The following is a 27715-nucleotide window of genomic DNA, read 5'->3' as shown; positions in this document are numbered from 1 at the left end:
TGCAGCTGCTTGGGGAGTGAACCATCAGACAGAAGATCTTCCTCTCTGTCTCTCCTCCTCTCTGTTTATCTGACTTTGCAATGAAAAATAAAATAAATCTTTAAAAAAAATTATCCAAGACACATGAGCTACAATCAAAAGCCACCAAATGACCCAAACCTCTCATGATTCCTGAGCTCCCCTGAGATCTAGGCACTAGTCCAGACACTCTGCCGTGATGCATGGCATCCACATATGGGGGAACACTTCTTTTCCTCCCAAGAGACAACTGGATATCTACCACCTCATTTTCAGCACAATAAGTTATCAACTTAAAAGTTAGCCTGCTATAGATTATTGAATGTCGAGTCCCAGTGAGCCAGACCAAATGATTTTTCAGAATTTATATAGCCCCAGGCCAGATGTTCCCCACCACCAGAAACCCTTTAAGAATTCTAGGGAATGGATACAGTCTGAGAGAATAAACATTAGTTTTAGGGCAGGTACTGGGTCACAATGGGTCAAGCCACTGCCTACTGTGCCAGCATCCCTGAGGGGCAATGATTCAACTGCTCCATTTTTGATCTATCTCCCTGCCAATGCACCTGGGAAAGCCATGGAAGATGGCCCACATACATTGGCCCCTGTACCCAAGTGGCAGCCTCAGATAGAACTCCTAGCTCCTGGCTGCAGCCTGACCTAGCCCCAGCTATTACAGCCATTTGGGGAGAAAATTGAGGTGTGGAATCTCTTTCTCCCTCCCTCTTTTTCTCTCTGTATCTCCACACCTACCCTCCCACCTCACCCTCAGATCTCCCTCTTTCTGTAATTCTGTCACTCAAATAGATAAAATAAATCTTTTTTAAAAACCATAAATCTTCATCTTACCATCCTATTTCTAATTGTGTTTGTGCTGCTTAAGTTCCCAAGAAGCTGGGAAGGTACTTTCTGAGTCAAGGGCATGCATAACTTACCTCACACTGAGCACATTCAAACTTGACCAAAGTTGCCGCAAGGTCGCTTCGAGCGTTTTCCGCCACATTCCGGTAGTGGTTTAACTGCTCCCGAGTGACCGGGACTTCCAAAAGATGATCATAAGTTTCCTGGTAGAGGTTCAAATATACATATATATATGAATGTTAAACAGTCTTTACCATGAAGCTGTGCGAAGTAAGATGTGAAAGAACTCATCTTTATATCCCAGTGAGATGGAAAATGCTATCCAAAATGTGTTGCTTTCAGATCATTTTGTTTTCATTTTCAAAATTCAAAACTAGCCCAGGAACAACACCATGTACTCCTTCAGAATGATGGTGGGATTTAGCATTTAACTTTCTTTCCACCCAACTCAGAGGCTATTTAATTTCTTCCCAGGACAGAGAAAGTTTGCAAAGAACTACATCCTACGTAAGGAAGAAACCACTTTCTTTGTCTGTTTACAGACTACATAGATGAACTCTTATCTGTTGAGTACAGCGTCTTCTTTGCTTATCAAAGGTTCACATGAATTTAAATGCAAAAGGCTGTCTCCTTCATGATGGTCCATGGTGCCTCTTCTCCACCCCACGTCCCCTCCTGAGGAATCCACAGGGACACAGGAGATTGGAGACCACACGGAAATGCATGGTCAGTCACTGGCCCACCTTGAAGGGAACAGCTCTCAACTCCATGGATGCCTGCCCACAGAAAAATAAGTGTCCCAGTCAGGCTGAAGCCTTCCAAAATTTTTCAGACAAGTCAGTTGCCCAGGTTTAAGTTTTAAAAATCCCAGTTTTTATAACTTATGAACAAATTTAAAAGTTTTATAAAGAAATACTATGCGAGTCAAATAAACACATTTGCAGAGCAGGTTTGGTGGGTTGAGCTGGAGGTTGCTATGTGCAACTTCTACTTGTTTCTGTGTTGTGTGGGTTACATGCCTACCTCCTTCTAGAATTACTTCATTGCTTGAACAAATATCCCACAGTCACATCTACAAATATCCAGGCAAGGAGTCTTTGTGAAAAACAAATGAGGAAGCCATTCACTTTTTGGTGGATTATGCAAGAGGTCACATAAAGGTAGATTTCTGGGAACTGCTCCCTGGCTTCAGGGAACATGTCAGTAAAACTGGTTTATGACCCTTAGAGGGACTCAACTGCCAAGAGCTACTGTTTGAGATGCTCATGAATGCAAACATCATCTTAAAAGCCCTTAACTTGACAACATGCTTTGTCATAGTATGTTCCAATCACAAAAAAAAATGCCTTAACAAAACCTCAGGGCACATAGCAACTGCTAGTGTTTGCTGTTCACAACACATCCAAGGAGATGGTGAGTATGTGCTCCTGGGAGAAAGTGGAAGAAGTTTAACTGACTCCCTTACTGGAATACCACATCCTCTTCAATATGCAGCAGTCCTGGTTATCCTAACTACCACAGCTATGGTGCCCAAAGGAGGCCATGTGGAGACACATTTCACTTGGCACAGGACTGAATGCCAGTGTTTGTGGGGTGCATCATAAAACTTACTAGGAAATTAAGTTCTTCAATGGCTATAATTCTTCCTTTAAATGACTAATACCATTTTTTAGGAAATTATGGAGGCATGCTGCTAGGTAAAAAGACAAAAATTAGCCTTTGTGTGTGGAAGGGACCAGAGGTAAACAACACCTGTAGCCGTGGAAGCAGTGCAGAATCTGACACTGCACTGCCAAGTCCTGCCCATGCCCCAGTAACTTTATAGGAGGTCCCAATCTTCCCTGCCAAAGAAAGCAACCTAGCAGAAGCCTCTCTGCCAAGCAGGCTACACGGTCTGATGACACTGGGAAACCAAACCTTAGGAGGAATTTCACAGCCTTCTGTCCAGGAGAGAAGATTGGGTGAGGGAGAAATGGCTGAAGGAACTGGAACGTAATCTCAATAAAAGCTGGGCATCCTCTGTAGCAGATCAATCTGAACAGATGCCAATTCATCCTGACATATGTACTACCTGATAAAACCTTGCCATATTTTTTATGGAAAGCATGTTATACTCCAGCCATCTCCAGTAACAATACCTTCATTATATTACCCCTTGTATGAAAAAGAGAAGTCTCCATTGAACACAATGTTAAGAACCAAACATGAGAGCTCAAAATGCCCTTTACTTTAAGAGGTTACAATCTACTGCAGAACAAAATTAGAGTGGGTGAGAGTTGTTTGGGCTTAGCCACAGCATTAGCTCGCAGAAGCTGGCACTGGGGCCTAGTTCTGTCAAGTCAAACCACAGAACTACCTGGAGAGAGCACAATCCAGGAGTGGGAAAGGCCTGGGAGGGAAATAGTAGGCTTCTCACTCTTGAGTTACCACTTCCACAGGTGGGCACGAAAACTAGGACAGGGGCAGGGATGGAACGGGGTGTGGGACAGGCTGGACTACTGCTACACATACTGGCAAACCAGGGTAGGGGGCAGGCCTGGCGGGGGGGAGGGGCGGTTATTGCAGGTCACTCCGACTAGGCTGCAGCTCCCACTGGTTTATGTGAGGGCCGAGTATGTGCTACGCAGAACCAGGCTGGACTGCAACACCCATTGGTTCCAGTGGAAGTCAGGGCTGGAAACAGGACCAACCCAGCAATTGCAACCACCATCTGATCAGGGTGATGGACTGTGCCAGTACTTGCTAGTACATTCAAGAATCTGGTCTGAGAACACCTCAGACAAAGTTTCTTTGGAGATCTCCCCAATTGAAATGCTGGATTCAGAACGCTAACAAAGAAAAGAGAGAAGACAAAACAGGTCAATCAGCCATATCAGCTATATGTTGGCAGCGAAATACAGGGCAAACGGAGACTCTATGATGGACTATGTCCATCAGTGGATTCTTCAAAGACCTCATAGTGCTTGGAGTGGCAAGACTGGCAGCGATTCATAACTGTTGAACTATCAAAACCACTTGAGCAAGAACCTCGGAGCATACCCTACATCCAGGACCTGGGGAGGGTGGAAAATTGGGTGGCGTTTCTCCCTTAATAACCCCCTTTAAACATGAAGGAAACAATATGGAAAGGATAGTCTTATCCACTTTCCTGTAGCCCTTGAACCTTTTTACCCTAATTAACTATGTAAAGATTGTCAAAAATATAATAAATATATATATATATACATTAAAAAAAGCAAACAAACAAAAAAAATCTATTGCAGAACAGTGCCAAAAGCACTTCAGCTTCAAACGTTCATGGATGAAACAAACTACGAGTTAAGGCATCAGGACCTTGTCATTATAGCAGGGCCTATGCTGGGAAAACTCGGAGCTCCTGAGTTTAGAAGTCAGTTGCTAGATACCCAGCAATCCTCCCATTCCAACAGAACGGAGACTGCTCACCTACCAGTAAACACTAACATCTTACCTGGACCAGACCCTAAGCTTGCCTTGGAGTGACGCGAGCAGCACTCAGCAAACAACGCCCTTTATGTCTACATAACTACAAACTGAAACAAATGCTTGGAAAGGGGAAAAAAAGCAGCTGACAAAGGAAACTGACTCAACATTGGGGAGGTAGAAAGAGATCCCTAAAAAGCAGTGATTAAACAGGAATTGAACAGACTAGAGATGACTACAGTAAGAGCAGCTTATAGCGTTCAAGTATGCAAAAGCCTGTGTATGAGCCCCATGGCAGGAGTACAACCTGCTGGGCCAAGATCTGAGAGAATGGGCAGTGAGGTCGAGGGACAAAAACAGAGGGACAGTGGCAACAGGGCCTGGAAGATGGTGGCTGGCTCATTCACATATTTTCGAATCTGCTAGGGCTTCAGAGTGTGCTTGGCTGTTCTTACTGGTTCATTTTACTACATGAGATTTCAAATCACCTTGTCAGATTCCAAGATACTCTGTTAGTGTTCTCACTGGGGTGGTGTTAATTTTATAAACTCACGGAAAATTGATTTCTTGTAAATATTATCTTCCACCTAAAATCCCTTTGTCATATTAGCTCAAGATCTTTTTTTTAAAAAAACTTATTTATTTTTATTGGAAAGTCAGATATACTGAGAGGAGGAGAGACAAAGATCTTCTGTCTACTGGTTCACGCCCAAAGTGGTCGCAACGGTTGGTGCTGAGCTGACCCAAAGCCAGAGCCAGGAGCTTCTTCCAAGTCTCCCATGCTGGTGCAGGGTCCCAAGGCTTTGGGTCATCCTCCACTGCTTTCCCAGGCCTCAAGCAAGGAGCTGGATGGGAAGCAGGTCTGGTGGGACACAAGCTGGCACACATATTGGATTCCAGCACATGCAAGACAAGGACTTCAGCCAATAGGTTATCATGCTAGGCCCTCAAGAAGACTTACAAGTCTCTTAGTAGTAACTTGAAAGTATCATGTTTTGTGATTCACTTTTAGAAATATTAACTTTTGGGGCCCGGCGGTGTGGCCTAGCAGCTAAAGTCCTCGCCTTGAACGCCTTGGGATCCCATATGGGCACCAGTTCTAATCCTGGCAGCTCCACTTCCCATCCAGCTCTCTGCTTGTGGCCTGGGAAAGCAGTCAAGGACGGCCCAAAGCCTTGGAACCCTACACCCATGTGGGATACCCGGTAGAAGTTCTTGGATCCTGGCATAGCACCAGCCGTTGCACTCACTTGGGGAGTGAATCATCAGACAGAAGATCTTCCTCTCTGTCTCTCCTCTCTGTATATCTGATTTTCCAATAAATAAATAAATCTTTTTAAAAAAGAAATATTAACTTTTGGTAATGATAAAGGAATCTATATATCCCAGGAAGTTAAATATTCACATAGATATATTTTTATATGCCCTGTTGTTTAGAATAGTTTTCAACTTATTCTCCTAGATTTTGCATTATAAGCATGCAAGTCATTTATAAATGAGAATAATTCTAACCCTTCTTTCTCATTTTTATATCTGTACTTTTTTCTTGATTAATAACCTTACGGCCCTGATAAACAGTAATATAACCAGTGGACATGTTGTCTTGTTCCTGACTTTCATGGGAATGTAGTTCTCCATTAAGCATAATAGCAGACTTTGAGTTGTGATAAAAACATTTTACCATGCTAAGGAAGTATCAATCTATTCAAGTTTTACTAAGAAGTGGGGTTTTGGGGAATAAAAAATTAATTTTTAGGCAATTATTTTTACCTCAATGAAGATGATATTTTTCTCCTTGGCTGTATACTTTACTGATAGAAGCTTCATTGCTTCTCAGCCTTTTGGCTAAGATCAAGTGTGATAGAAGCTTCATCTTCTTGTGACAATAATGATCTCCCAATCTTTGGATGTGGGCATGCTTTATTGGATGATCTATCTGGTGAATTTCCACAGAGTAAGTGGCTCAATGCAGCAGCAATATATCCTCTCCTACTTCTGGAATCCAGCAGTCCAAAGTCAAGGTGTCGATCTGGCATGCTCTCTGCAAAGCCTCCAGGGACAGTCGGCTCCCTGCCTTTCACTGACCTTCTGGTGTGCCTAGCAACCCTGGGCATGCCTTGCAGACACCACTCCAGTCCCTTGCTCCCACATCAAACACCATCTTCTGGTATCCATTCTCTGTATCTCTTTTCTTTTTCTAACAAGAGCACAATTGTGACCCGTTAAGACCTTGGTGGTGACAGCAGTGCTGATTCAGAAAATGCGGCCTGCATTCAGCTCTGATATTCACTGGGGTGCACCAGTGTGGCTGACCAGTGTCCTTTCAGAACTGGTTCCACCTGACTGCACCTGCTGTTTTTTCTCCAGTTGTCACATATTTTGACTGTCATCTGTGTCTATGATTTTTGTGCTTCAGGGACTTCATTAATGTTTTTTGTGAATGCTTGATTTTATGAGTAACCCAGTGGCACTTAGAGACAGTGCTGAGCTGCGCATATGCTGAATTCAGTCCCACTGGAAAATAACATCAACTACAGCATCATACGGGTCAAAATAAGTCCCTTGGGCCCTCAGACCTAACGGCCAACAGATTCCTGCAAGATCAGCACCACAAACAACAACCTAGCTATATAGGACACCTGGTGTCTCCCTAATCCTGCTACCTGCTCCAACCAGAAGTGGGGAAAAGGTTGTACAGACAGTGCAGCCTCAGCACATTATCACAGCCAGTAGCTGGGGCTACAGAGATCATGGTGCAAATGTAACATATGAACCCAGACCTGGAATTTGCTGTAGGGAATGGCATAAGTAACTGCAAACAAGCAGCCATGTACCAAATGCAAAAAGTAAAATTAAACTGTAGACCTGTGGGTGACAGAGCTTAGAAACATGACCCAAGGGTACAGGGGTGTGGCCTAGCAGCTAAAGTCCTCGCCTTGAACATGCCAGGATCCCATACAGGTGCTGGTTCTAATCCTGGCAGCTCCACTTCCCGTCCAGCTCTCTGCTTGTGGGCCTGGGAAAGCCGAGGACAGCCCAATGCTTTGGGACCCTACACCCATGTGGGAGACCTGGAGGAGGTTCCTGGCTCCTGGCTCTGGATTTGCACAGCACCAGCTGTTGCACTCACTTGGGGAGTGAATCATCGGGCAGAAGATCTTCCTCTGTGTCTCTCCTCCTCTCTGTATATCTGACTTTCCAATAAATAAATAAATAAATCTTAAAAACAAAAAATAAACCTGATTCAAAGAGAAGAATTTGATAGCCAGAAGTACAATGACCAAGAGCAAAACAAGAGACAAAGGCACAATGAATATTACTGAAGACTCCACTGCAAAGGTGCAAAACCCTATACCAACCTCAGAGTTCAATGAGGAAGACATCAACAAAATGGGGGATACAAAATTCAAAACACTTGTTATAAAGCCTCTTATCAACAATGAGAAGCACACAAAGCAGGCATTCAAGGAATTCAAGGAATATGTCACATTGGAAAGAAATCAAATGAAAGCTAATATATCAGAAATGAGAATACAGTGGAGCAAAATAAAAGTACAGTGGAGAGTCTCCAAAATAGAATAAAGCAAGCAGAAGAAAGAATCTCAGAATTGGAAGATATTTCCTGTCACCAGGGGGAAACAAACAAAAAGCTGGAAGCAGAGCTGGATCAGGCTTAAAAAAAAGTGTATTAAAGAATTGAAAGACACTATTAAAAGGCCAAATATAAGAGTATGGGAGTCCCAGAAGGCACAAAAAGAGAAGCTAGGTTTACAAATGCATTTAATAAAATAATAAAACGAAATTTTCCTAATCTAGAGAAAAGAATTGGGAAACAACATCCAGGAGGGGAACAGAACTCCCAACAGGCTTGAGCAAAAGCGATCTTTATCACGACACATGATCATCAAGATCTCTTCAATCAAACATAAGAAAACGATCCTTCAATGTGAATGTGAAAAAAATGAACTGACATATAAAGCAATGCCAACTGAACTCACAGGAGATCTCTCAAAGGAAATTCTACAGGCAAGAACAGAATGGAGTGACATATTCCAGATTCTAACAGCAAAAAAATTGTTGGCCCAGCATAATGTATCCAGCAAAACTTTCCTTTGTCTTTGAAAATGTAATAAAATTCTTCCACAGTCAAGGAAAGTTCAAAGAATATGCATCTTCCAAACCTGCCCTACAAAGGATATTTCAAGATGTTCTCTTGACAGAGAAGAGGAATAGTGCCCACCAAAACAAAGGCAAATGCAAAGAATATCCCAGTAAAATAACAACAGAAGACTAAATCAATGAACAACCCTTTGCTAAAATGACAGGACTAAATTACCACCCATTTGTATCAAACCTGAATGGCTTAAACTCATCAATCAAATGTCACAGATTAGTAGACCTGATTAAAAAACAAAATACATCTATTGGTTGCCTACAGGCGATTCCCACCAACAAAGATCAGCGGAAATATATCTCATGGATTTTGACGTTTTTTGTTTGTTAGTTTCAACTGTTCAAATCTCTTCTGATTAAATTCTTCAGTGACTTATTGATCATAGCATCATTTTCTTCAAGAAGGTTCTTGATTTTCATTTCATTTCTTCAGCGACACATGAGTCACTCATTAGCATGTTAGTTAACTTCATGGTGTTGTTAATTTCTTTTTTTTTTCTTTTTGTTTTTGATTTTGTTTTGTGGCTTTTCATTAAGGAGATGTATAGTAACTGTGTAATGGAGACTATCATATCTAGCAGCATGTTATTTAACTTCATGACATTATAAATTTCTGTTTTTCTTCCTGTTGTTGAGTTTGTATTGTGGCCTTTCATTTAAGGGGAATCTATAGGAACTATGTAATGGAGACTATCACATCCAGATGAGAGGCTACAATGCAGTATGCATGTCTACTTCCAGACTAAAGATGGATTCCCAATGAAACTGTTTACTATATCTTGACAATAGGATGCTGGACTCTGCCATTGTCCATGCCCACAATGATGGACATATGACTGTGTATGAAGAACTATACTACAGTAATTATACAGGGAAAGTCAATGAGGGAGAAGAGAATTGGGGAGGGGATAAGGGAAATCCCAGGGTCTATGGAACTGTATCATAAAATGATAATAATAAACTGAAGTACAATTTAAAAAAAAAAAAAACATACCTTATTTGATGCTGGGATTGTGATCCCTGGTCTCTTTTTGTGTGCATTTCACTGTGCTTACCTTTAGTCCATCTCTTTAAACTCAACTTTTCTTTTTTTTTTTTTAAGTTTTATCTGTTTTTATTGGAAAAACAGATCACATTTATAGTAAGAAGGAAAAACAGAAACATCTTGCACTAGTGGTTCACTCCTCAAATGACCACAATGGCCAGAGCTGAGCCAGAAGCCAGGCGCTTCTTCCAAGTCTCCCACACAGATGCAGGGTCCCAAGGTCCTGGGCCCTCCTCGACTGCTTTTCCAGGCCACAAGCAGGGAGCTGGATGGAAAGTGGAGCAGTTGGGACATGAAGCAGTGCCTCCATGGGATGGTGGCACTTGTGAGGTGATCATTTAGCCACTGAAAAATTGTGCCAGGCTCCAAATATTTACCTTTCAAAATACATGAGGGTACTTTAAGCAACTCATTGATGTTCAATTGAATGAGCTGAGGTGCAAAATTCCTTGAAATTCATGCACAACATTTTCATAATTGGCATTTGCCTGAATTTTTAAAGGAGCCTCATATCCTATGCTGATCTAGACAATATCTACTAATTCAACACAGCTGCTTTCCCAGGCCACAAGCAGGAAGCTGGGTTTGATGTGGAGCAGCGGGGACACAAACCAATGCCCATATGGGATCCCAGCACTTGAAGGGCAAGGATTATCCAATGAACCCATTGCACCAAGCCCCGTACTGCTTCTGCTATTTTAACAGCAAGGTATGAAGATGAAGAAATTAAACTGCTTGCCCTACCTTCTCACTTTCCTCTCTCTCTTACTCTACCCATTTTTCTTTTCAGGGAACTTCAACTATGCATGGATTTAATCTCCTTTGCATGCATCCTATTTCATTTGCATTTTTCTTATTTGTTTCACATTCTTTGTATGTATTCTTTCTCATTCTTCTCATCTCTTCCATGTGCCTGCCTATCTCCCTCTGCGCCTTCCATTCCTGCTCTTATTTCCGGGATGCTTTCAAATGTGTTGTTCCTCTCTTCCCTGAGCTCTGCCAAATTATATATCATTTCCTCTTCTGGCCTTGCCACATCTTTCTCGAGTTCCTGTGGTTCTGCTTTCCAGGGTGCTCTGTGGAAGTGTTCATGCAGATGTTGAATGAAATATTTGGTTCCAGTTTTTCTGTACATCACAGCATGTTTTGGGTAGGTATTCTCTTCTCTGTCATATTTGTTCTATTCCTTTCCTTGTTTGTTGCTATTGCTCCTTGAGGGATACGATTTTATTACAGCAGCTGCATGGCAGTGCTTTGTGTGTGTGCAGCTCTGGGAGAGCTGGGTCAGGTTCAAGCCTGGTGGGAGTTTCCCAAAGACACAGGGGGCATCATATATAATTCTATCTGCCCTGTATAGCATTCCTACCAACGGAGATCAACTGGGGGCTTATCATAGTAGAGTCTCCATGAGCCACTCCTGCAGAGCTTCCTGTAACTGGCTCAGGATGGGGCCTGTGTTAAGCCTCCTTCTTCTGCTTGTTGAAACTGGGGGCTCACTCCGTTGGTCCACATGCTTCCTCTTCTGTTGCAGACAACAGACTGGAACTTGACTCTTGCGAGTTTGTTACTGACCTCTAACAAAGGAGCTTCTGGAGCCCTGCCAGCTACCTGCAGCTGTGCTGTTTCTTCTTCAGAGCTCCAGGGGACCTTACTCTTATCTCACATCTGGGGATTCCAGCCAAATTTCATTACTGTCTTTAAAAAATGAGTTTATTTCTCAATTTCTTTGTTGCTTGTGACTAATTTCCAGGAATAGCAAAGAGAAATGCTAATTGAATGCCATCATTTTCAAGCTTGAACTACCCAGAAAGATTAAACAAATGGCTCTTTGGTGGCTTAGAGGAATGGGGGGAAAATTAATTAAAAATACCCTTAAAATTCTCTTTATAAAAAAAAAACTAATTTAAACCAGGTGATACACATTCGGGAAACCAGCAGAAAAGTCAACAGAAAGTTGAGAAATGGTCCTCAGTGTACAAACCTCAGAAAAATTGTGCTATGGGAGGATAGAGGTTTCATAAATGGTGGTGAAAATATTGGTCAATAAATATTGAAAGTAATTACTAATGGGAGAAAAAAGAAAGATAAGTGCTGGACCACACATTATCAATGCAAGTAAACTTAACATTGTTTTAAAGCGCTGAATTTAAGTCAGAAAAAATACTATAGCATGTATCTTATAATGAAAACGACTCTGTCATGGTCTGTTCTGACTGCTAGAGAAAAATGTGCTCAACAGAATGTGCTTCTCACTGTACTGGAGTCCACACATCCATAATCAAGATACTGGCAGATGGGTGTCCTGCAAGGTATCGGGTCCTCCTGGACAGAACTTCCGGCTGTCTTCTCACACAGTGAAAGGGACAAGGGAGCTCTGACGACTGCTCTCAGGAGGACACTAACCCCACAAGGCAGGGCTGCACCTTCGTTACTTGATCACCTCTCGAAAAACCCACGTACACTAGCTGGAGTCCCGGGCTGCTCCACTTGGTCCGGCTTCCTGCTAATGTGTCTGGAAAAGCAGCAGAAGATGGCCCAAGTATTTGAGTCTCTGCACCCTTGAGGAGACTGGGCTGAAGCTCTTGGCTCCAAGTTTCAGCCTGCCCCAGTCCTGGCCATTGCAACTATTTGAGGAATGAATCAACAAATGGAAGATTCTCTCTCTCTGTAACTTTACCTTGAAAAAGTTTTTTAAGGCTCCACTCTGTAAATCTTCACTTTTCAGTTCGTTTTCAGCAGGTGGATTTGGGAAACAGACACAAACACCATAGCAGACACGGAATCTTCTCCAAGACTGATCACGGTAGAGGCCACAAAACAAGCCTCAGCAAATTTTACAAAAATTGAAATCACACCACCAGTCATCTTCTTAGACCATCATGGACTGAAACTAGAGACCAGCAACTCAAAATACCCCCAGATGATATGCAAATACTAGGAAACTGAACATGCTGCTAAATGAACAATGAGTTTAGAAGAAATCAAAGGGGAAATTTAAAAATTGCTTGAAATGAATGAAGGCATCAACACAACGTATCAGAACTTACAGGACACAAATAAACTTTTACAAGTAAACAAGGGGCTGGTGTTCTGGTATGACATGTTAAGCTATCACGTGGTAATGCAGCATCCCATCTCAGAGCCCCAATTGGAGTTTTGGCAATTCTGTTTCTAATCTAGCCTGCTGACAATGTGCCTGAGAAAACACAAGAGGATAACTTGAGTGCTTGGCCTCCTGCCACCGGTGTGGGAGACTAGAATAGATTTCCTGTGGTCCTGGGACATGGCTTTGGCCTGGCCCAGCCCTGGCCATTGCGGTCATTTAAGAAGTAAAGTAGGGGATGAATCATCTCCCTGTCATTCATTCTCTGTCTGTCTATCTGTCTCTCTCTTTGTCTGTCTCTCTGTCTCTCCCTCCCTTTCTTTCTCTTTCCTTCTCTCTCCTTATCTCCCTGTCACTCTGCCTTTCAAATATATAAAACAAATCTTGCATAAATAAGAGAACACCTAACAGAAGGCACATCACCTGATAATAACACTTACCCCTGGGGTTACACTAGAGTGGGCCTGAAGGGAAGTGGCACTGATTGAAACTTTTCAAGGATGTGTTCATGCATTATTTGTACAATTATTACATATAACTAAAGAGACAAAAAATACAGGAAAGAAAATGTTAAGCATTGTTATCTTTCTGTTTATAGATTTATTTTTTTCTATGTTTCCATATTTTCTAAATCCTTTATACAACAACCCTGTATCACTCATCATCATAAATAAATATTCCCTCTTCCAAGGATGGAAAGGAGACAAGGAGACAGCCAGCCCTGCTTTTAGGCATCTTTTATACAGAAGGTGAGGATATAACAGGGGCAGCTGCCAGAGCATGTATGCGAGCTGACATTTCAGGGAGTTGTGATCTCAATTAAGCCCTCCTGTAGCTCACAACATTTTTTGAAAATTCTTCAACTTTGCCAGTAAGTATTAAACAATCTTTGCTTCAAAAAAAATTTTTTTTACCCTATTCAAAATGGCAAGATTAAGAACCCATCCATTTGTCCTCACATGAGGACAATTTAAGTTATTAGGCACCTCTCAGCTAACCCATGAAGCAATTTTATATTAATTTTAGAGAGTCGGCTACGTATGATTTGATTCTGCTACTGATATTATGATAATGATTGAAATTGCCTCACGGGGTGGCTCACAGTCTTTTCAGAATAAAGGATGGTTTCATAGCTCAATGGCATAAAGCAAAGATAAGCTTATTCATAATTTAGTACACAATGTGCCCAATTATCTGACCTGGGGACAATGTCTTGGGCCAGTCCTACTACCATGGCATTCAGTTGTCTTATTATCCCATGGACCAAAAAATAAGGAGAAAATCGCTGCCTCCCTCTGACACACAAAAGCTCCTCAATTTATTCCCTTCTCATCTTATGGACCCATAACCACCTCCCCTTTGTTCCAGGGGACAATGGCATTACCGCAGGCTCTTCCATCATGGAATGCTCTCTTGCACCTTTCCCTCTCTTTCTTTCCCTCTCTCTTTCTTTCCCTTCTCCTCTCGTCCCATTCCAAGCTCCCAGTGTTGCACAAGCACCAATTACTTCTACAAATCCCCCTATTCTCCAACTTCTTCCCACCAAGAATGATTTCTTTCCTAACTTAGAATGGATACACACAGTCCAGCAAATCGCACACCACCCACCTCATCATTCTTCTGGTTGAAGGTTGACTAGTCATCAGTTCTTCTCCCACCTAGGCCTTCTCAGTCCCCCTGCTGGTGTTATTTCTTGTTCTGTGTGTGCTTGGCTGTTACTTGTTAGGGGTGTCAGTGCAGAGTGGGGTCCAGGAAGGAAAATGAAGCAGCTACAGCTTAGCTGCTGTGGAAGATTTGAGGGGGTAAAGATATTCGTGCAGTCGAGGATTGAAAAGGCTGACTTAAATCATTTTCCCATCTTTTTCCCCATCGCAGAGCCCTACTGTTCACCTTAAATCCCTTGCAACTCAAATTTACTATTAAAAAGAACACAATATTCGTAAGACTATTTCTCTATGAGAACATGTTGAGTCTTGTTTTCATTTAGGTGGAAAGGATTTGAGTGTTACAAACACTTAGTGCCAATCCCTTCAGAGATGTGCCTTGGTATTATTTCTTTTTTTAAGATTTATTTTTTTTATTGAAAAGGCAGATATACAGAGAGGAGAAACAGTGAAGATCTTCCATCTGAGGTTCACTCCTGAAGCAGGTGCAATGGCTGGAGCTGAGCCAGTCTGAAGCCAGAAGCCTCCTCCAGGTCTCCCATGCGGGTGCAGGGTCCCAAAGTTTTGGGCCATCCTCGACTGCTTTCCCAGGGCACAGGCAGGGAGTTGCATGGGAAGTGGGGCCAGCAGGATTAGAACCAGCACCCATACAGGATCCCAATGTGTTCAAGGTGAGGACCTTAACCACTATGCTATCATGCCAGGCCCTAGTATTATTTCTTCTGTAATTCTCATTTGTGTGTGTATGTGTGTGTCTGAGTGTGCATGTATCACAACTAATACTCACTGAGACAGAAACTGAACCCATCCACTCTTCACAACTCTCCAGATGGAGTCTACTCCAAGCCTTCGCCTAAAAGTAAGGGAATTAACACCAATAAATGAAGTGACAAAAGAAAGAAGGAAGGGAGGAAAATAAAACAAGTAATAGAGCATATGAGAGCAAGGACTATTTATCTCTGCTGTGTTAAGTTTAAAAGCATATGTTAAGTGCTCAACAAATGGGAATATGAACTGTCCTGGCTACTATTTTGCTGTCCTGGCACTATTTTGCTTTAGGAGGCAAAGGCTATGGGAAAGTACTGCGCAAGCACTGAGCTGGGAATGAGCTCATTTCTGGCTCCGTGAGCTGCAACAACATGGCATCCTACAGCTTCCACCCAAGACAAGTCTGAGTAGCCCTCACACCTGATGGCAGCAGCTCAAGAACTCTAGAAGTGGAACATCAGGTGCCATTTTGTACAAGGCAAGGGATTTTGTGTGGCAAGGGCTTTGAGACTGCAGGGACAGTGGTGAGCTGTTCATGTGCAAGAGTTTGCCGAGCTCAGTGCATTGCATTGGTCATACAGGAAAATAATATCAACTACAGCATCATACAGGTCAAATTGGTCTGTGGGGCCCTCAGACTTAACGGCCAACAGGTTCCTGCAAGATGACCACCACCAACAACCTAGCTATATAGGACTCGCAGTGGTTCCCTATTCCTGGGACCTGCTCCAACCAGAAGTGGGAGAAAGGTTGTACAGACAAAGGTGCAGCCTCAGCATGATATCATAGAAGATGGAGACTGGTGAGCCAGGAGCTGGGGCTACAGAGACCACTGTGGAAATCTAACATAAGAACCCATATGCTGCCACTTAAGTTTAAGTGTACATGCTACACTGATATATTTTTTTTAATATTAGAGACTAAATATTTAATATTCATATGTGAAAACAGGGCTATTTATTACAATAAGGGAATTCACACATTACGTGTTTTGCTACTTTTGTGACATATTTTCTTTAAGTACAACTACAAAAAGTAATATTCTTCTTTGTTTCAAGGTGGAATTGTTAGTGTTTTAAAAGATATCTACACACTTACATCATAACTACTGGTGGAGAATGGAGGAAGAGAAGCAAGGCTAGGTATGAGCAGCTGGTGTTGTGACACAGCCTATTAAGCTCTGCCTGTGCCAGTGCCAAACCTGGGTACCAGTCTGTGTTCCTGCTGTTCCACATCTGACAGCTACCTCTAATCGCCTAGGGAAAACAGTGGAAGACAGTAGAGGCGTCTGGTGTCTGGATCCTGTCCCCATGTGTGAGACATGAAGGAAGCTCCCAGCTCCTGCCTCCTGGCTTGGACCTGGACATTGTAGCCAACTGATAAGTGAAACAGTAGACAGAATGTGTGAGTAACTCTATCATTCACATAAATAAATACATCCGTTTTTAAAAAGGTTTGGACATTATTGTCAAAGGAAACTGTAGCTTAATTTGTAATGTTCTAGTTGAGAGGAAAAGTGGATGAGCATTTAGCCTTGTGATTAAGACAGCCAATAAAGATGCTTGCCTTCCACATCAGAGTACCAGGATTTGATACTCAGCTCTGGCTCCTGACTGCAGCTTCCTGCTAACACAGACAGGAAGGTTAGGATACAGTGAGGGTTCAAGTAACTAGGTGCCTGACCCCATGTGGACACCTGAGTTGGGTTCCTCACTACACAAATGGGAGCCATTCTCTCTCTCTCTTTCTCTCTCTATCTGCTCTTTCTCTCTTCTCCCTAAGACACAAACACACAAAAAGGGATCAATTTTTTTAGTTAATTTTTTTAAAAGGAAATAAAATGACTTAGAAGCATGTAGTTAGCCTAGCAGTTAGGAAACCTGCTTCCCACATCAGAAAAACAAAAAGGGAAAAAATGACTATAATTTCATATTAAAATTTCTTAAATAAGGGCTTGGCATGATGGTCTAGTAGCTAAAGTCCTCGACTTGAACACAACAGGATCCCATATGGGCGCAGGTTCTAATCCTGGCAATTCCACTTCCCATCCAGCTCCCTGCTTGTGGCCCGGGAAAGCAGTCAAGGAGACCTGGAACCCTGCACATGCATGGGAGACTTGGAGGAAGTTCCTGTCTCCTGGCTTCGGACTGGCTCAGCACCAACCGTTGCAGTCACTTGGGGAGTGAATCATCGGACAGAAGATCTTCGTCTCTGTCACTCCTCCTCTCTGTATATCTGACTTTGTGATAAAAATAAACTTTTTTTAAAATGTCTTAAATAAATGGATGGCAACTGGATGCATGATTAAAGAGCTCATTTTTATCAGCTTCTCAATTTTCACATTTTCTTAATATATTCACATGTTTTCAATACATGCAATACTATATGAATTCCTTATTAGCCACACAGGAAGAAGGAAAACCCTGAACTTGAACCCTGGCACATAAATGAAAAAAAGGAGAAACACTGAATTTCAAACATCTTGGGGATGTATTTGCTGTGGAAGAACACCTAAGACAGGAAGCTAACTGCTAAAAGACATGGAATATAAACAATGTTACAGCCCAAATATGAAATATTCAAGATTAAAACAAGAATTCAATGATTCTTAAAGATTTTTTTTTTAATTTTCTGTCAAAAGATCTCTGGATAACAAAGAAACCAGATCAACCCATTTTCTCTTCTAAAGAAGCTCTTAGCCATGTACAAAGAAAACTCAACGAAAGGTGGCTGACCATCACTTCTAACAACCACCTTCTCCTGTGAGAAGGAAACCACAACCTCCAGCATGCAGACCTCAAGCAAAGGAACACTCACAATGGCCAACTTTGGAAAAGAAGGGAGAAAATGCCAAGTTTCACTTTAGAAAGAAATACCACCTACAATGCTGGCATCCAAATGGACTCCAGCTCAAGCCTCAGTGACTCCACTTTCCAATCCATCTCCCTGATAATGCATCTGGCAAAGCAGTGGAAAATGGCCCGAACACTTGGACCCCTGGCATCCACATGAGAAACCCAGATGGAGTTCCAGGTTTGCCCAGCCCTGACTGTTGCAATCATCTGGGGAATAAACCAACAGATAGAAGACCTCTTTTTCCGTCTTCCCACCTAACTTCTGTCTGTAACTCTGCCTTTAAAATAAATAAAATAAAATTTAGGGGGGAAAAAAAGCTAATTTCATGTGGAACCTAAAACTGGCCTGCACACTCTGTGTTTGCAAAGGAGCAGGGTCACGAGGTTGAGAGCAGGATAACAGGTAAGGATACACAACGGTGATCATGTCAAGTTCACTGCCAGAATCTGAGGCAAACTGGCTTCATGCACAAAGTTTCATTTTTGTCTATGTTGGCTACAAATATTCTAAGCTTCTTAAACATTTCTTCAGCTGTGGGGAACATATTTCCATTTATTTATCTGATAGGCAATGAATAGACAAAGAGAGCTTGCCTTCTCTGGTTAAACCCCCCAAACACCCACACCAGCTAGAGCTGAGCTAGGTCAAAGCCAAGAGCTGGGAACCCAACCCAGGGAATGGCAGGAATCCCTGCAGTCCTTATCTTCTGCCTTTTAGGGTTTGAATCAGGAAGTTAGAATTAGGAGCTGGAGTCGGGTATAGAAGACAGGCACTGTGATACTCAAGCATCTTAACTACTATGCCAAAAATGCAACCCATTGTCTCTAAACTTCATAGTCACACACAGGCACTATCTGTACTTCAGAACTCACCAAAGAGAATTACCTGCTAAGTACCTAAGCAAAACTGCTGTGTGAATGAGAAAAATAGCAAAAGCAGACTCAGCACCTCGGCTGCAGGTCCTGTAAGTCGCAGCAACAGAAAGCAATTTTCTCTAGAGAAGAGACTTCTCTAAGGTACAGCTCAATGTATCTCAGCCTTTAGAAGTAAATACTGCAGAAAGACCTCCATGTGACTAAGAATTCTGCAATGAAGGTTGGCCAATTTAAGCCCAAGGTGCAGCTTGGTTGGTTCCTGGGGAGGTTCCTTGCTTGGTTCCTTTTGCTGGCCATATTCTCACATGGTAGATGGAGAGAGACAGGGCTCTGGTCTGTCTTTACCTTCTCCCAAGGATATTTTCCATATGTGAAGCACCCCACCTTCAGGAATTCATCTGAACCTAATTAGTACCCAAAGGCCTCCGATCCGCAAATACCAGCATATTGGGTGCCAGTGCTCCAATACAGGCTTTTGCCAGTGGGCATCATAGCATGGCCTGATAGAGCCCACCCCCAATTCCAGCTCATGCTGGTGGGGAATACATCATAGCCCAGCCAAGCCAGCACCCCCGTCCCAGCCCTCTTGTGTACTGGCACATGCTACAACTAAACCCAGCCTAATCCACACTTCATTCTAGTGCTCAGATTCGCAAGTGGGTGATGTGAACTAGACCTGCCTGGTTTGCCCTCAACCTGCACCAAATGTATGCCACTAAGTACCATCCCCTGGCTTGGTCTTGGCTGCGACCTACTGTAGTTCTTGCACTGACCTGCAGGGACTGTGTCCTGACAAAGGAGTTTCCCAAGCTCCTCCATCAGAACCTCTCCCAAAGAAAGATGTCACATACACCAGTGGGTCCATGGGCCAGCCCTACACAGTCCACCTCCTGTTCTAGCAGGAACAGTGGCCTTTCCTGACCAACCTTCAATCCATTCCAGTTATTATTGTTGGGTGTTACAGCGCAGCCTAGCCTGGTCCATACACAGACACAGCACAACTGGCTCCGCAGAAGCAAAAACCCTAACCTAGCCCATCCTACACCTACCTTGGTTCTCACAAGCACCACTGGGTGCTGGAGTCTAATCCTGTCCAGTGCACTCAGTCACACATACACGTATGCCAAGGGACACTGCACCCATTTCCAGACCAGAACACAGCTCCCATTCCAGTCCCTGTGTTACCAGTGGGAATCACAACCCAGCCAAGTTGTCCCCTTAGCTGCCCAACCAGGTCTGTTCCCAGCTACACATCTTGCACGTGCCATTGGCTGCTCTGACCCAGCTTGTCCCTCACCTGTCATGACCTTTGCCTTTGGATGCTGTAGCCTGGCCTGACCTGGCCTGCCCCAGTCCCACCACTCACTGGTCCTGGTTCTCATGCTCACCAGATGGAATGGCAACGCAAGACAGAATTTCCCATTGTTTCCCTAGTGGGCATATTTCCCCTCTCCCAATCATGCACTCTCCAGAGGGTTCTGCAGTTTGGCTTGACAGAATTAGCCCCAGTGCCAGCATCTGCTAGCTGATGCTGTGGCAGAGCCCAACCAACCCACACCCACTCTGATTTATGCCTGTACCAGTAGGAATACTCAATCCAGCTCTGCTTTTCCCTGGTCCAGCTCACATGGGACCAACAGGTGTTGTAGTTCTGCCTGGTCTGGTATGTCCCCATCTCTACTCATGCTCTCCAGTGGAAATGGTGATCCAACAGGAGAATCCCATGTAGCCCCTCTACTGGCTTTGCTCCTTTCCTGCCTGAGCCCCTTCCTGGTTCTTGCATGTGCTGGTTAGAACCCGTGGTCCAGTCTGGCATGGCCTGCATCACCTTGGCTTTTGGCTCAGGCTGGTGGAGATTCAGGCTGGTGGAGGTTTCTGCTCTTGCCAGTGAGCTAAGGTTGGCTTGGCCCTGCCCAGTTGGCCCCCTGCCCAGTAGGCCCCTTTCCAAAACCATCCCACACATTAGCTAAGAGGTGGAATTCCTCTGCTAGGCTGCCCAACATCCAGGCCTGGAACATGTGCTCACCAGCAGGAGTTATGACCCCAATACGGGAGCTTCCCAGCTTCCCCCACTTGGTACCCTCCCTGACCCAGATCTCACATGTGCCAGCACGTGCTAGGCCCTTGCCTGGCTTAGCCTGCCCCTCCATCTTGGCCTTTGTATGAGTTGGAGGATGTTGCAGCCTGGCCCGTCTCACACCCTGTTTTAGGATGCATGTGTGGGTACTTCAGCGTGGACCTGCGCAGCCTGTTTCTAGCCCCGGCACCCATGAGTGTTGGTGGGTTCCATGGTCACTCCTAGCTACTCAGCCAACCACCACCCCAAATCTTAAGCTAACCAGCAGGACTTGTATTTCCACAGGGTTGGGCCCACTTATGTTCTGCAGAATCTACCCCCAGAAATGATTGTCTCACGTGCTGGTTAGTGTCATACCCTACCTAATTGATGTAACCCATCCACTATTCTGACACTCAGTCAGGTACTGGGATCCAGTCCTGCCAGATAGGACCTCAGCCATAGCTGGCTGGCTATATGGGCTGGTGTGTGGTGGTCAGCAATGTTCTGGGCTAACAGCCCATCTCAGCACTCCCATGTGGGCTGGTGAATCAGTCTGACCCACACAGATCTTCTGGACCCTCTCCTCCAAACCACCAGGTCTCATTCCCCTCACTTACCTGCAAGTACAGTGGCCACGATGCTGGGGATCACACAGGATTCATTCCTCACCTACACGTAAAGTGGGCTTATCCATGGATATCCCTAGGCAGCAATTACATATCCCAAAGTCCCTAGAGCTTGCTGCCAGTCAGCCAGTGGGTGGAGCCTGGCCCCACTTGGCATGTTGATCACCCAGAGCTTAGGACTCGCTCATAGTGTGGCAGTGTGGCCATGGTCAGGACCTCAAGCATTGAGTTCGACCTGGCTCAGGTACCCCCAGCAGCCACCATGCTGCTGGACGCTCCCACTACCCAAACCCTTCTTCCTGCTTTGTTGTTGTTGTTGTTGATTCTCTGCCAACAGCAAGCATGGAACCTATCTGACACATCCTGGGAAAAACAGTTCTACCTCAGCTGCCACCTTCTCCTACATCCACAGGAGGCTTGCTTTTGTTTATTCATCTTCTCATGATGCCACTACCTTTATGCTTTTCAGAAGAGCACAAATCCCATGTCTTACTCCCACACGCTTGTGGTCTGTTTATGTTTCCTATTCCCATCCCCCTCTTTGAATGGGATTTAGAGAAGCAGAAGATGCAAGCATGCATAGTCAGGCCATTGTTTTGAGCCAACCATTCAGATCAAGGATTAACACACCCATTTTCACAAAAGGACATGGAGAGCCAAAGGGCTGAGGTAACTTTGACCAGGTGTCACATCTAGTGAATGCTGTGGCTGGAATTTGCACCATATCTTCTAACTTACAGCCAAAGGCTTTCATTCAAGGTGTCATAAAAGATACAATCATAAATCCTTTGTATGAGGTACAGCTAGAAAAGAAAACTCTCTCTCCAAATGAATGTTTTTAACAATTAACCTAAAACAAACCAGATGCCTGTTGAAAGAGAAGTAGATAAAAAAAACTGTGGTATATCTACTCTATGGAATACTACTCAGCCACTAAAAAGGATGAAATTCTACCAATTGCAACAAAATACAACTAGAGATCATTATGCTCAATGAAATAAGCCAAACCCCCCCCCAAAAATTATATGTTGTTTCTGATATAAGGCAACCTTCATGCAAAATACAAGATCAATAGACATATAGGCAAACATGCACATACATATGGTCATTTGGAGGAATTATATAATAGAATCTATCATATCAAGACATGAAGATAACAATGCAGTATGCATCTCTACTTCCAAATCAAAGATGGACCCCCAATAAAACTGTTAAATATATCTAGACAATAGGATGCTGGACTTTGCCATTGTCCATACCTACAAAGACAGGATATATTTACATATCAGAATGATGGACTTATGACTATTTTTGAAGGACTATACTATCATAATAATACAGAAGAAATCAGATGGAAGAAGGGTTGTAGGGAGAGGGATGGGGAAATCCCAAAGCCTATGGAACTGTATCTACCTATAAATTAAGTAATTAATTAAAAATCTATTGTTTTTCTCAACTGGTTTTCTCAGTGTTCAATTCAATGTGACAATTTCATGCCACTTCCCAGCACATCTAACTCTTCTCACCTACTAGATGGTTTCTCTCTATCTCCCCTCTTCAAGTTATTATTACAGAAGTCACGATTAAGTTTTATTAATATTTCCTAGAAATTTTAAAATGGAAACGTACCTTAAGACATAAAGAAACGAGGCCTACAGAGATTACGCAATATGTTCAAGATAATGAAGTCGGACCATTTCAGAGATCAAAGTGTTCAGGTATCTGGACCTCCACGTGAAGCTCCTTTTCTGGTCAATACATATTTGCTATATAAATAAATGATCAATGTTGTTCCTGGATGCCTATCACAGAAGACTTTTTTTTACCTTCATATTCTTTCATTTGCCCTATCTGCTCACCTCCAATCAACACATGGTAAAATTCAACATGATTTTTAAATTCCTCCTTGTCCTCTCCCTAGAACACCTCTATGGCTGAACCACCTGAATGGCAAATATTCAATGCTCACAGCCAAAACCCCTCTTTCAGGCTTGGAACCCAAATACCTGATTACCTTCTGGATACATCCCAGAAACTGCCCAGGCCCCTCATGACCTGCAAGTCTAAAGCTGCATCCAGCTACCTTCCCTAATCTTCTCTTTCTCCAAAATTTTCCCCTGTGGTGCATGAGATCAAGAATCCATAATTCCTCCAGCCAGAAGCCTGCCCATGCACCTGTCATAGATTGCCACACCATTCTGTCTCCTCGTCCATCAGACATGTCTAGATGAGCCCCACAGCCTCTGCACAGTCTCCCTGACATCAAGTTTGTTCCCCTTCCCTCCACCAAGCTGCCAGCCATTGCTTACACTGTGACCACAGAAATCTTTTCTATTAAAACACAGAAGTGGTCAGTGTCACCAAGCCTCACATTCTCCAGTGGCCTAGTTTTGCCTGGAAGATCAAATCCAATTTCCTACAAAGTCTTGCATGATGCAATCCATGCCCACCTCACCAACCTCATTTCCTGTTTCTCTAATCACCTCATGGTTCCATCCAGCTCTACTCCAGCCACACAGGCCTTGCCTTCTGCAGTTGTTCCAGTGCTTGATACTGTTATGCAGTCATTGTCTACATGTGTCTACACAAGGGAGACTATTATTCCAACACTGCCAAGCCCAACTCTACCTCACTGACTCGCCTTCAAAACTCAGCTCCAAGTCCACTTTTTGGGGAAGACCACTGCTCTCAAGACCAGGAGACATTTTCTTCCTTGCTTGGCTTAGTCTTCCCTTGGCACCTGACTCAGGAAGAACTTGCTCCTTAGAATGCTCCTTACTCTCCTTCCATACCACTACTTTCGCTTAACCATATCTCTTTTACTGCTCCGGCCCTCCCTACTCCATCCCTCCTCTAGCTCATCTTCCTCCATGAACTTCCCCTTGTGATATTTGCTGTGTTCTGTCTTTGCATTCATCACTCAACACATTCTCATGGGCCTATTCCATTCTCTCCTGTGATTTCAACAACTTCTACTATCTGATGGCTCCCAAATATGCATCTATCTATTGCCCATCACCTGTGCGTATTGATGGCACCTCCAAAGGAGCTTCACTCCTGGCCACAACCACTACCCAGTGACCTCAGCAAAGCTTCTGCTTCCCTAGTCATCTCTGGCCTTCTAGAACACCCTAGCTAATGTATCTTTCTCTCTACATCCTAACGTAAAGCCAAAAATTTGCGCCAGCCATGTTTGCCTTTTTTATTAAAAAAAAAAAAGTTTTGTCTTACCAGTTATTATTTATTTAACTGAAACTGTCAGCTCAGTTGTTACCAAGAATCTTCTACTTTGTAATAACTCCATTTATTTCCTGGATCATAAATATACTTTTTTATTTCAACCCTACAGAAAAGTTGCAAGAATAATCCAAAGAACTCAAGTATATGCTGCATTTATATTTGCCAACCATGATAACATAGTGCCACCTTTGATTCATTCTTTTCTCGGTATGATTGTAATTGCTGGATCTTTTGTTAGCAATTGGCAAACACCTGGTGCTTTCCTGTTAAATGCCTCAGCAACACCTCCTGAGTGCAAGAACCTTCCTTCTCAAACCACTGTCCTAATGATCTTCCTTAGCACAACTATAGATGAGCTTCATATGGTTGCCAACTACCTACAATCTGTTTAATCTGGAACAATCTTTCAATCTTCGTCTTTCATAACATCAGTAAAGAAACAAACTGGTTTGAGGACCCTTCCTCAACATACTGAAAACACAACACAGAATACAGAATTAAAAAAAAAAAAGAAAAGAAAACACTGTAAACTACTAACCCAACTCTAATAATAAAGAAATGTTAGACACAGCCAAGTTGAAAAACATTCTACAAACCACACTCAGGTCAAACACATCAACCTCATTTCCACCAAAACCTCCTGTTGCTTTGCTGTCTCTAATGCCCTCTCCCAGTGCGTTCTGAGGCAGCCCAGACGTTGCCTCAGTAAATCGGCCGGCTGGCCCACCCAGCCTACACAAACTGGGTCCCACTCTTCACCCAACTCAGTATCCATCCTGTAACCTCGCTTTCTTTTCTTTCCAAAGTATGTACCACTGTCTAGAATGATCTTGAATATGTTCGCCTTTCTAATTTATTTATTCACAAAAATACACCTTTTATGACCATGAGACCTTCCCCAAAACAGTGCCTGTTTTAAAATTGGCACTTTTTTTTAATTGTTGAAAGAAACAACTTCCAAATTCTCAGTGTCTAACAGAGTGTCACAATGAATGCTCCCCAAAGGGTGGCAGTCTTACAAAGTGGGATTCACCAAGCATAACTGGTAGTTCACGTTCCCTCAAAAATGCTCATTTTTCCTTACTCTGAACATTCACAATATTTCAATGTCAGGACTTCCTTTTTAATATTCCATTATCCATTTCTTTTATCCCAAAGTGGATGAGATCTGGGTAGATGTGATCATTATCGTCAAGTCCTAAAATTGTTCCACTCTGCACTCACACTGAGGTTAGATAATGGTGACCGTAATATGCTGGAAAATACATTCCTGCACAAAGCTAATGGAGAAGAGTAAAGAGGCAAAATGTAAGGCTAAGTTCATTCAAAGAAGGCATCTCAATAACTCAAAAATGCAATTTAGAGACATCTTTTTATAAGACTGAGGAGAAATGCAGATATTTATTTTATATGCAGTATTTAAAATACTTCAAGAACTATCTAAACATACTTATAAAAACTACAGTATCTGTGCTGGTATCAATTAGAGGTGCTCTGGTCTGCCTCAGCAATGACTGTGAACTTCTCTGCTATTAGATCAAAGCCAGCAAATCAAAGCGGCAAAACAAAGAAATCTTGAGCTTAAAACAAATGGTATAAACCATTTCTGGTGCAGCAAATATTACTTCCTCTTTTAATTAAAAAAAAATAAAGTTTATTCCTGAATGTGAAAAAAAAGGCAAATCTTTATAGCCAACAATATTCAAATGCAGACCAAGCAGTAGTTGGCATTGTTGGAAATATGCATATTCTATTGGCGACACCACATGAACGCACAATCTCTTTAAAACAGGCTAAAGGAGAACTTCAGAGTTTTCTCCTATCTGTCCTCGGAAAGCTTTGTCCCATGCAGCATTCTAAGGCGGGTGGCCAATGAGTCCTCCAAGTCATGTCCCAATCTTGAAGCTGACACTTTTGAAGAATACTAACAGCACTTTAAATCTCCCTGTGATTTCACAACCAGCATTGATTTATAATAGTATAAAACCTCCTCTTATTAAAACAAGAGGAAAACCCTTTAATTACTCATCCAATGTAGTCTCTACCAATCAATGATATTTTCTAAGCTTTTTCCAATTTATTATCTCATAGTAAAAAGGTCTTTATGCCCCTTGAACAAAGGGGGAGACCATTGTACTGGGTTCCTGTCATACACGGTTGATTCTGCTGTGTTCTCAGCCCCCAGCATTGGCCCTGAGCTAGCCCTAGCTGTTACAGGCATTCAGGCAGTGAACCAGCAGGTGAGAGCTGGCTATCTTTGTGTGTGTGATTTCAATATTTTTAAAAGGTACATACAATAGGAGTTCACTTAATAAAAATATTGGTGGTCACCAGGGGCAGAGTGGAGGAGGAACAGCAAGCTGTTGTTTCAATGCTTGGCAGGATGAGTAAGGATCTGGATGCGCGGTGCCACGGAGGCACAACCATGCCAATGTACCTGATGCCACCTTCGTTTATTTTCCCTTGCGACACCGTCTGCTGCCTTTCCGGGTTGCACACGAGCAGGAAGCAGATCTCCATGTAGGAAGTGGCATCCTAGCTGTTACGTCAAATGTCCGCCGTGCCTTGAACCGCGATGTGTTCTCCAGCACAGAGCTGCGGGGCAAGCACAAACCTTTTCCAGGACAGATGCTGCCCTCCCTGCCCCACTTGCTGAGTAAGCCATCCCCTCCTGTTTCCACTTTGAATCTCAGTACAAATGAGCTCTTTCAAGCCAATTAGCAGCTTGGGCTGATGGGAAAAATTTTTGCTAGATGGAGGCTTATCTTAAAGCTTTATCTAAATTGACAAGATTATTCAATCAACAGGATCACTTATTTACTGCCAAGAGAGAAAAGGTAACTTTACAGGGAAAAGCAATCTGATGGATCCCAGCAGTTGGGGACATCGCCAATAATGGGAAAGCGACTCCACGGATCTCCTGAGGAGATACCCGGAGACACCACGTCTCATACACAGTATCCCTATCGAAAATCTAACCTTCTTC

At 43.1% G+C, this 27715-nt stretch overlaps 1 protein-coding gene across 1 annotated transcript in view; it reads right to left on the bottom strand.

Moving 5' to 3' along the window:
* The window catches only part of CCDC170 (coiled-coil domain containing 170), a 103543-nt gene extending 76294 nt beyond the window's left edge, over window positions 1–27249 (bottom strand). Inside the window, exons 1-2 of the mRNA XM_040965669.1 lie at window positions 27061–27249; window positions 954–1082 (exon numbers count right to left, since the gene is read on the bottom strand). Of these exons, the coding sequence (XP_040821603.1) occupies window positions 954–1082; window positions 27061–27249 (318 nt within the window). The remainder of the gene's footprint in view (window positions 1–953; window positions 1083–27060) is intronic.
* Between the last annotated feature and the right edge of the window lie 466 nt (window positions 27250–27715).

Source organism: Ochotona curzoniae, unplaced genomic scaffold (assembly GCF_017591425.1).
Source record: "Ochotona curzoniae isolate NIBS_2020 unplaced genomic scaffold, NIBS_Ocur_1.0 scaffold_3890, whole genome shotgun sequence".
NCBI classification, from domain to species: Eukaryota; Metazoa; Chordata; class Mammalia; order Lagomorpha; family Ochotonidae; genus Ochotona; species Ochotona curzoniae.
The sequence above is the reverse complement of the archived record's forward strand: the minus strand, read 5'-3'. Positions and strand labels throughout refer to the sequence as shown.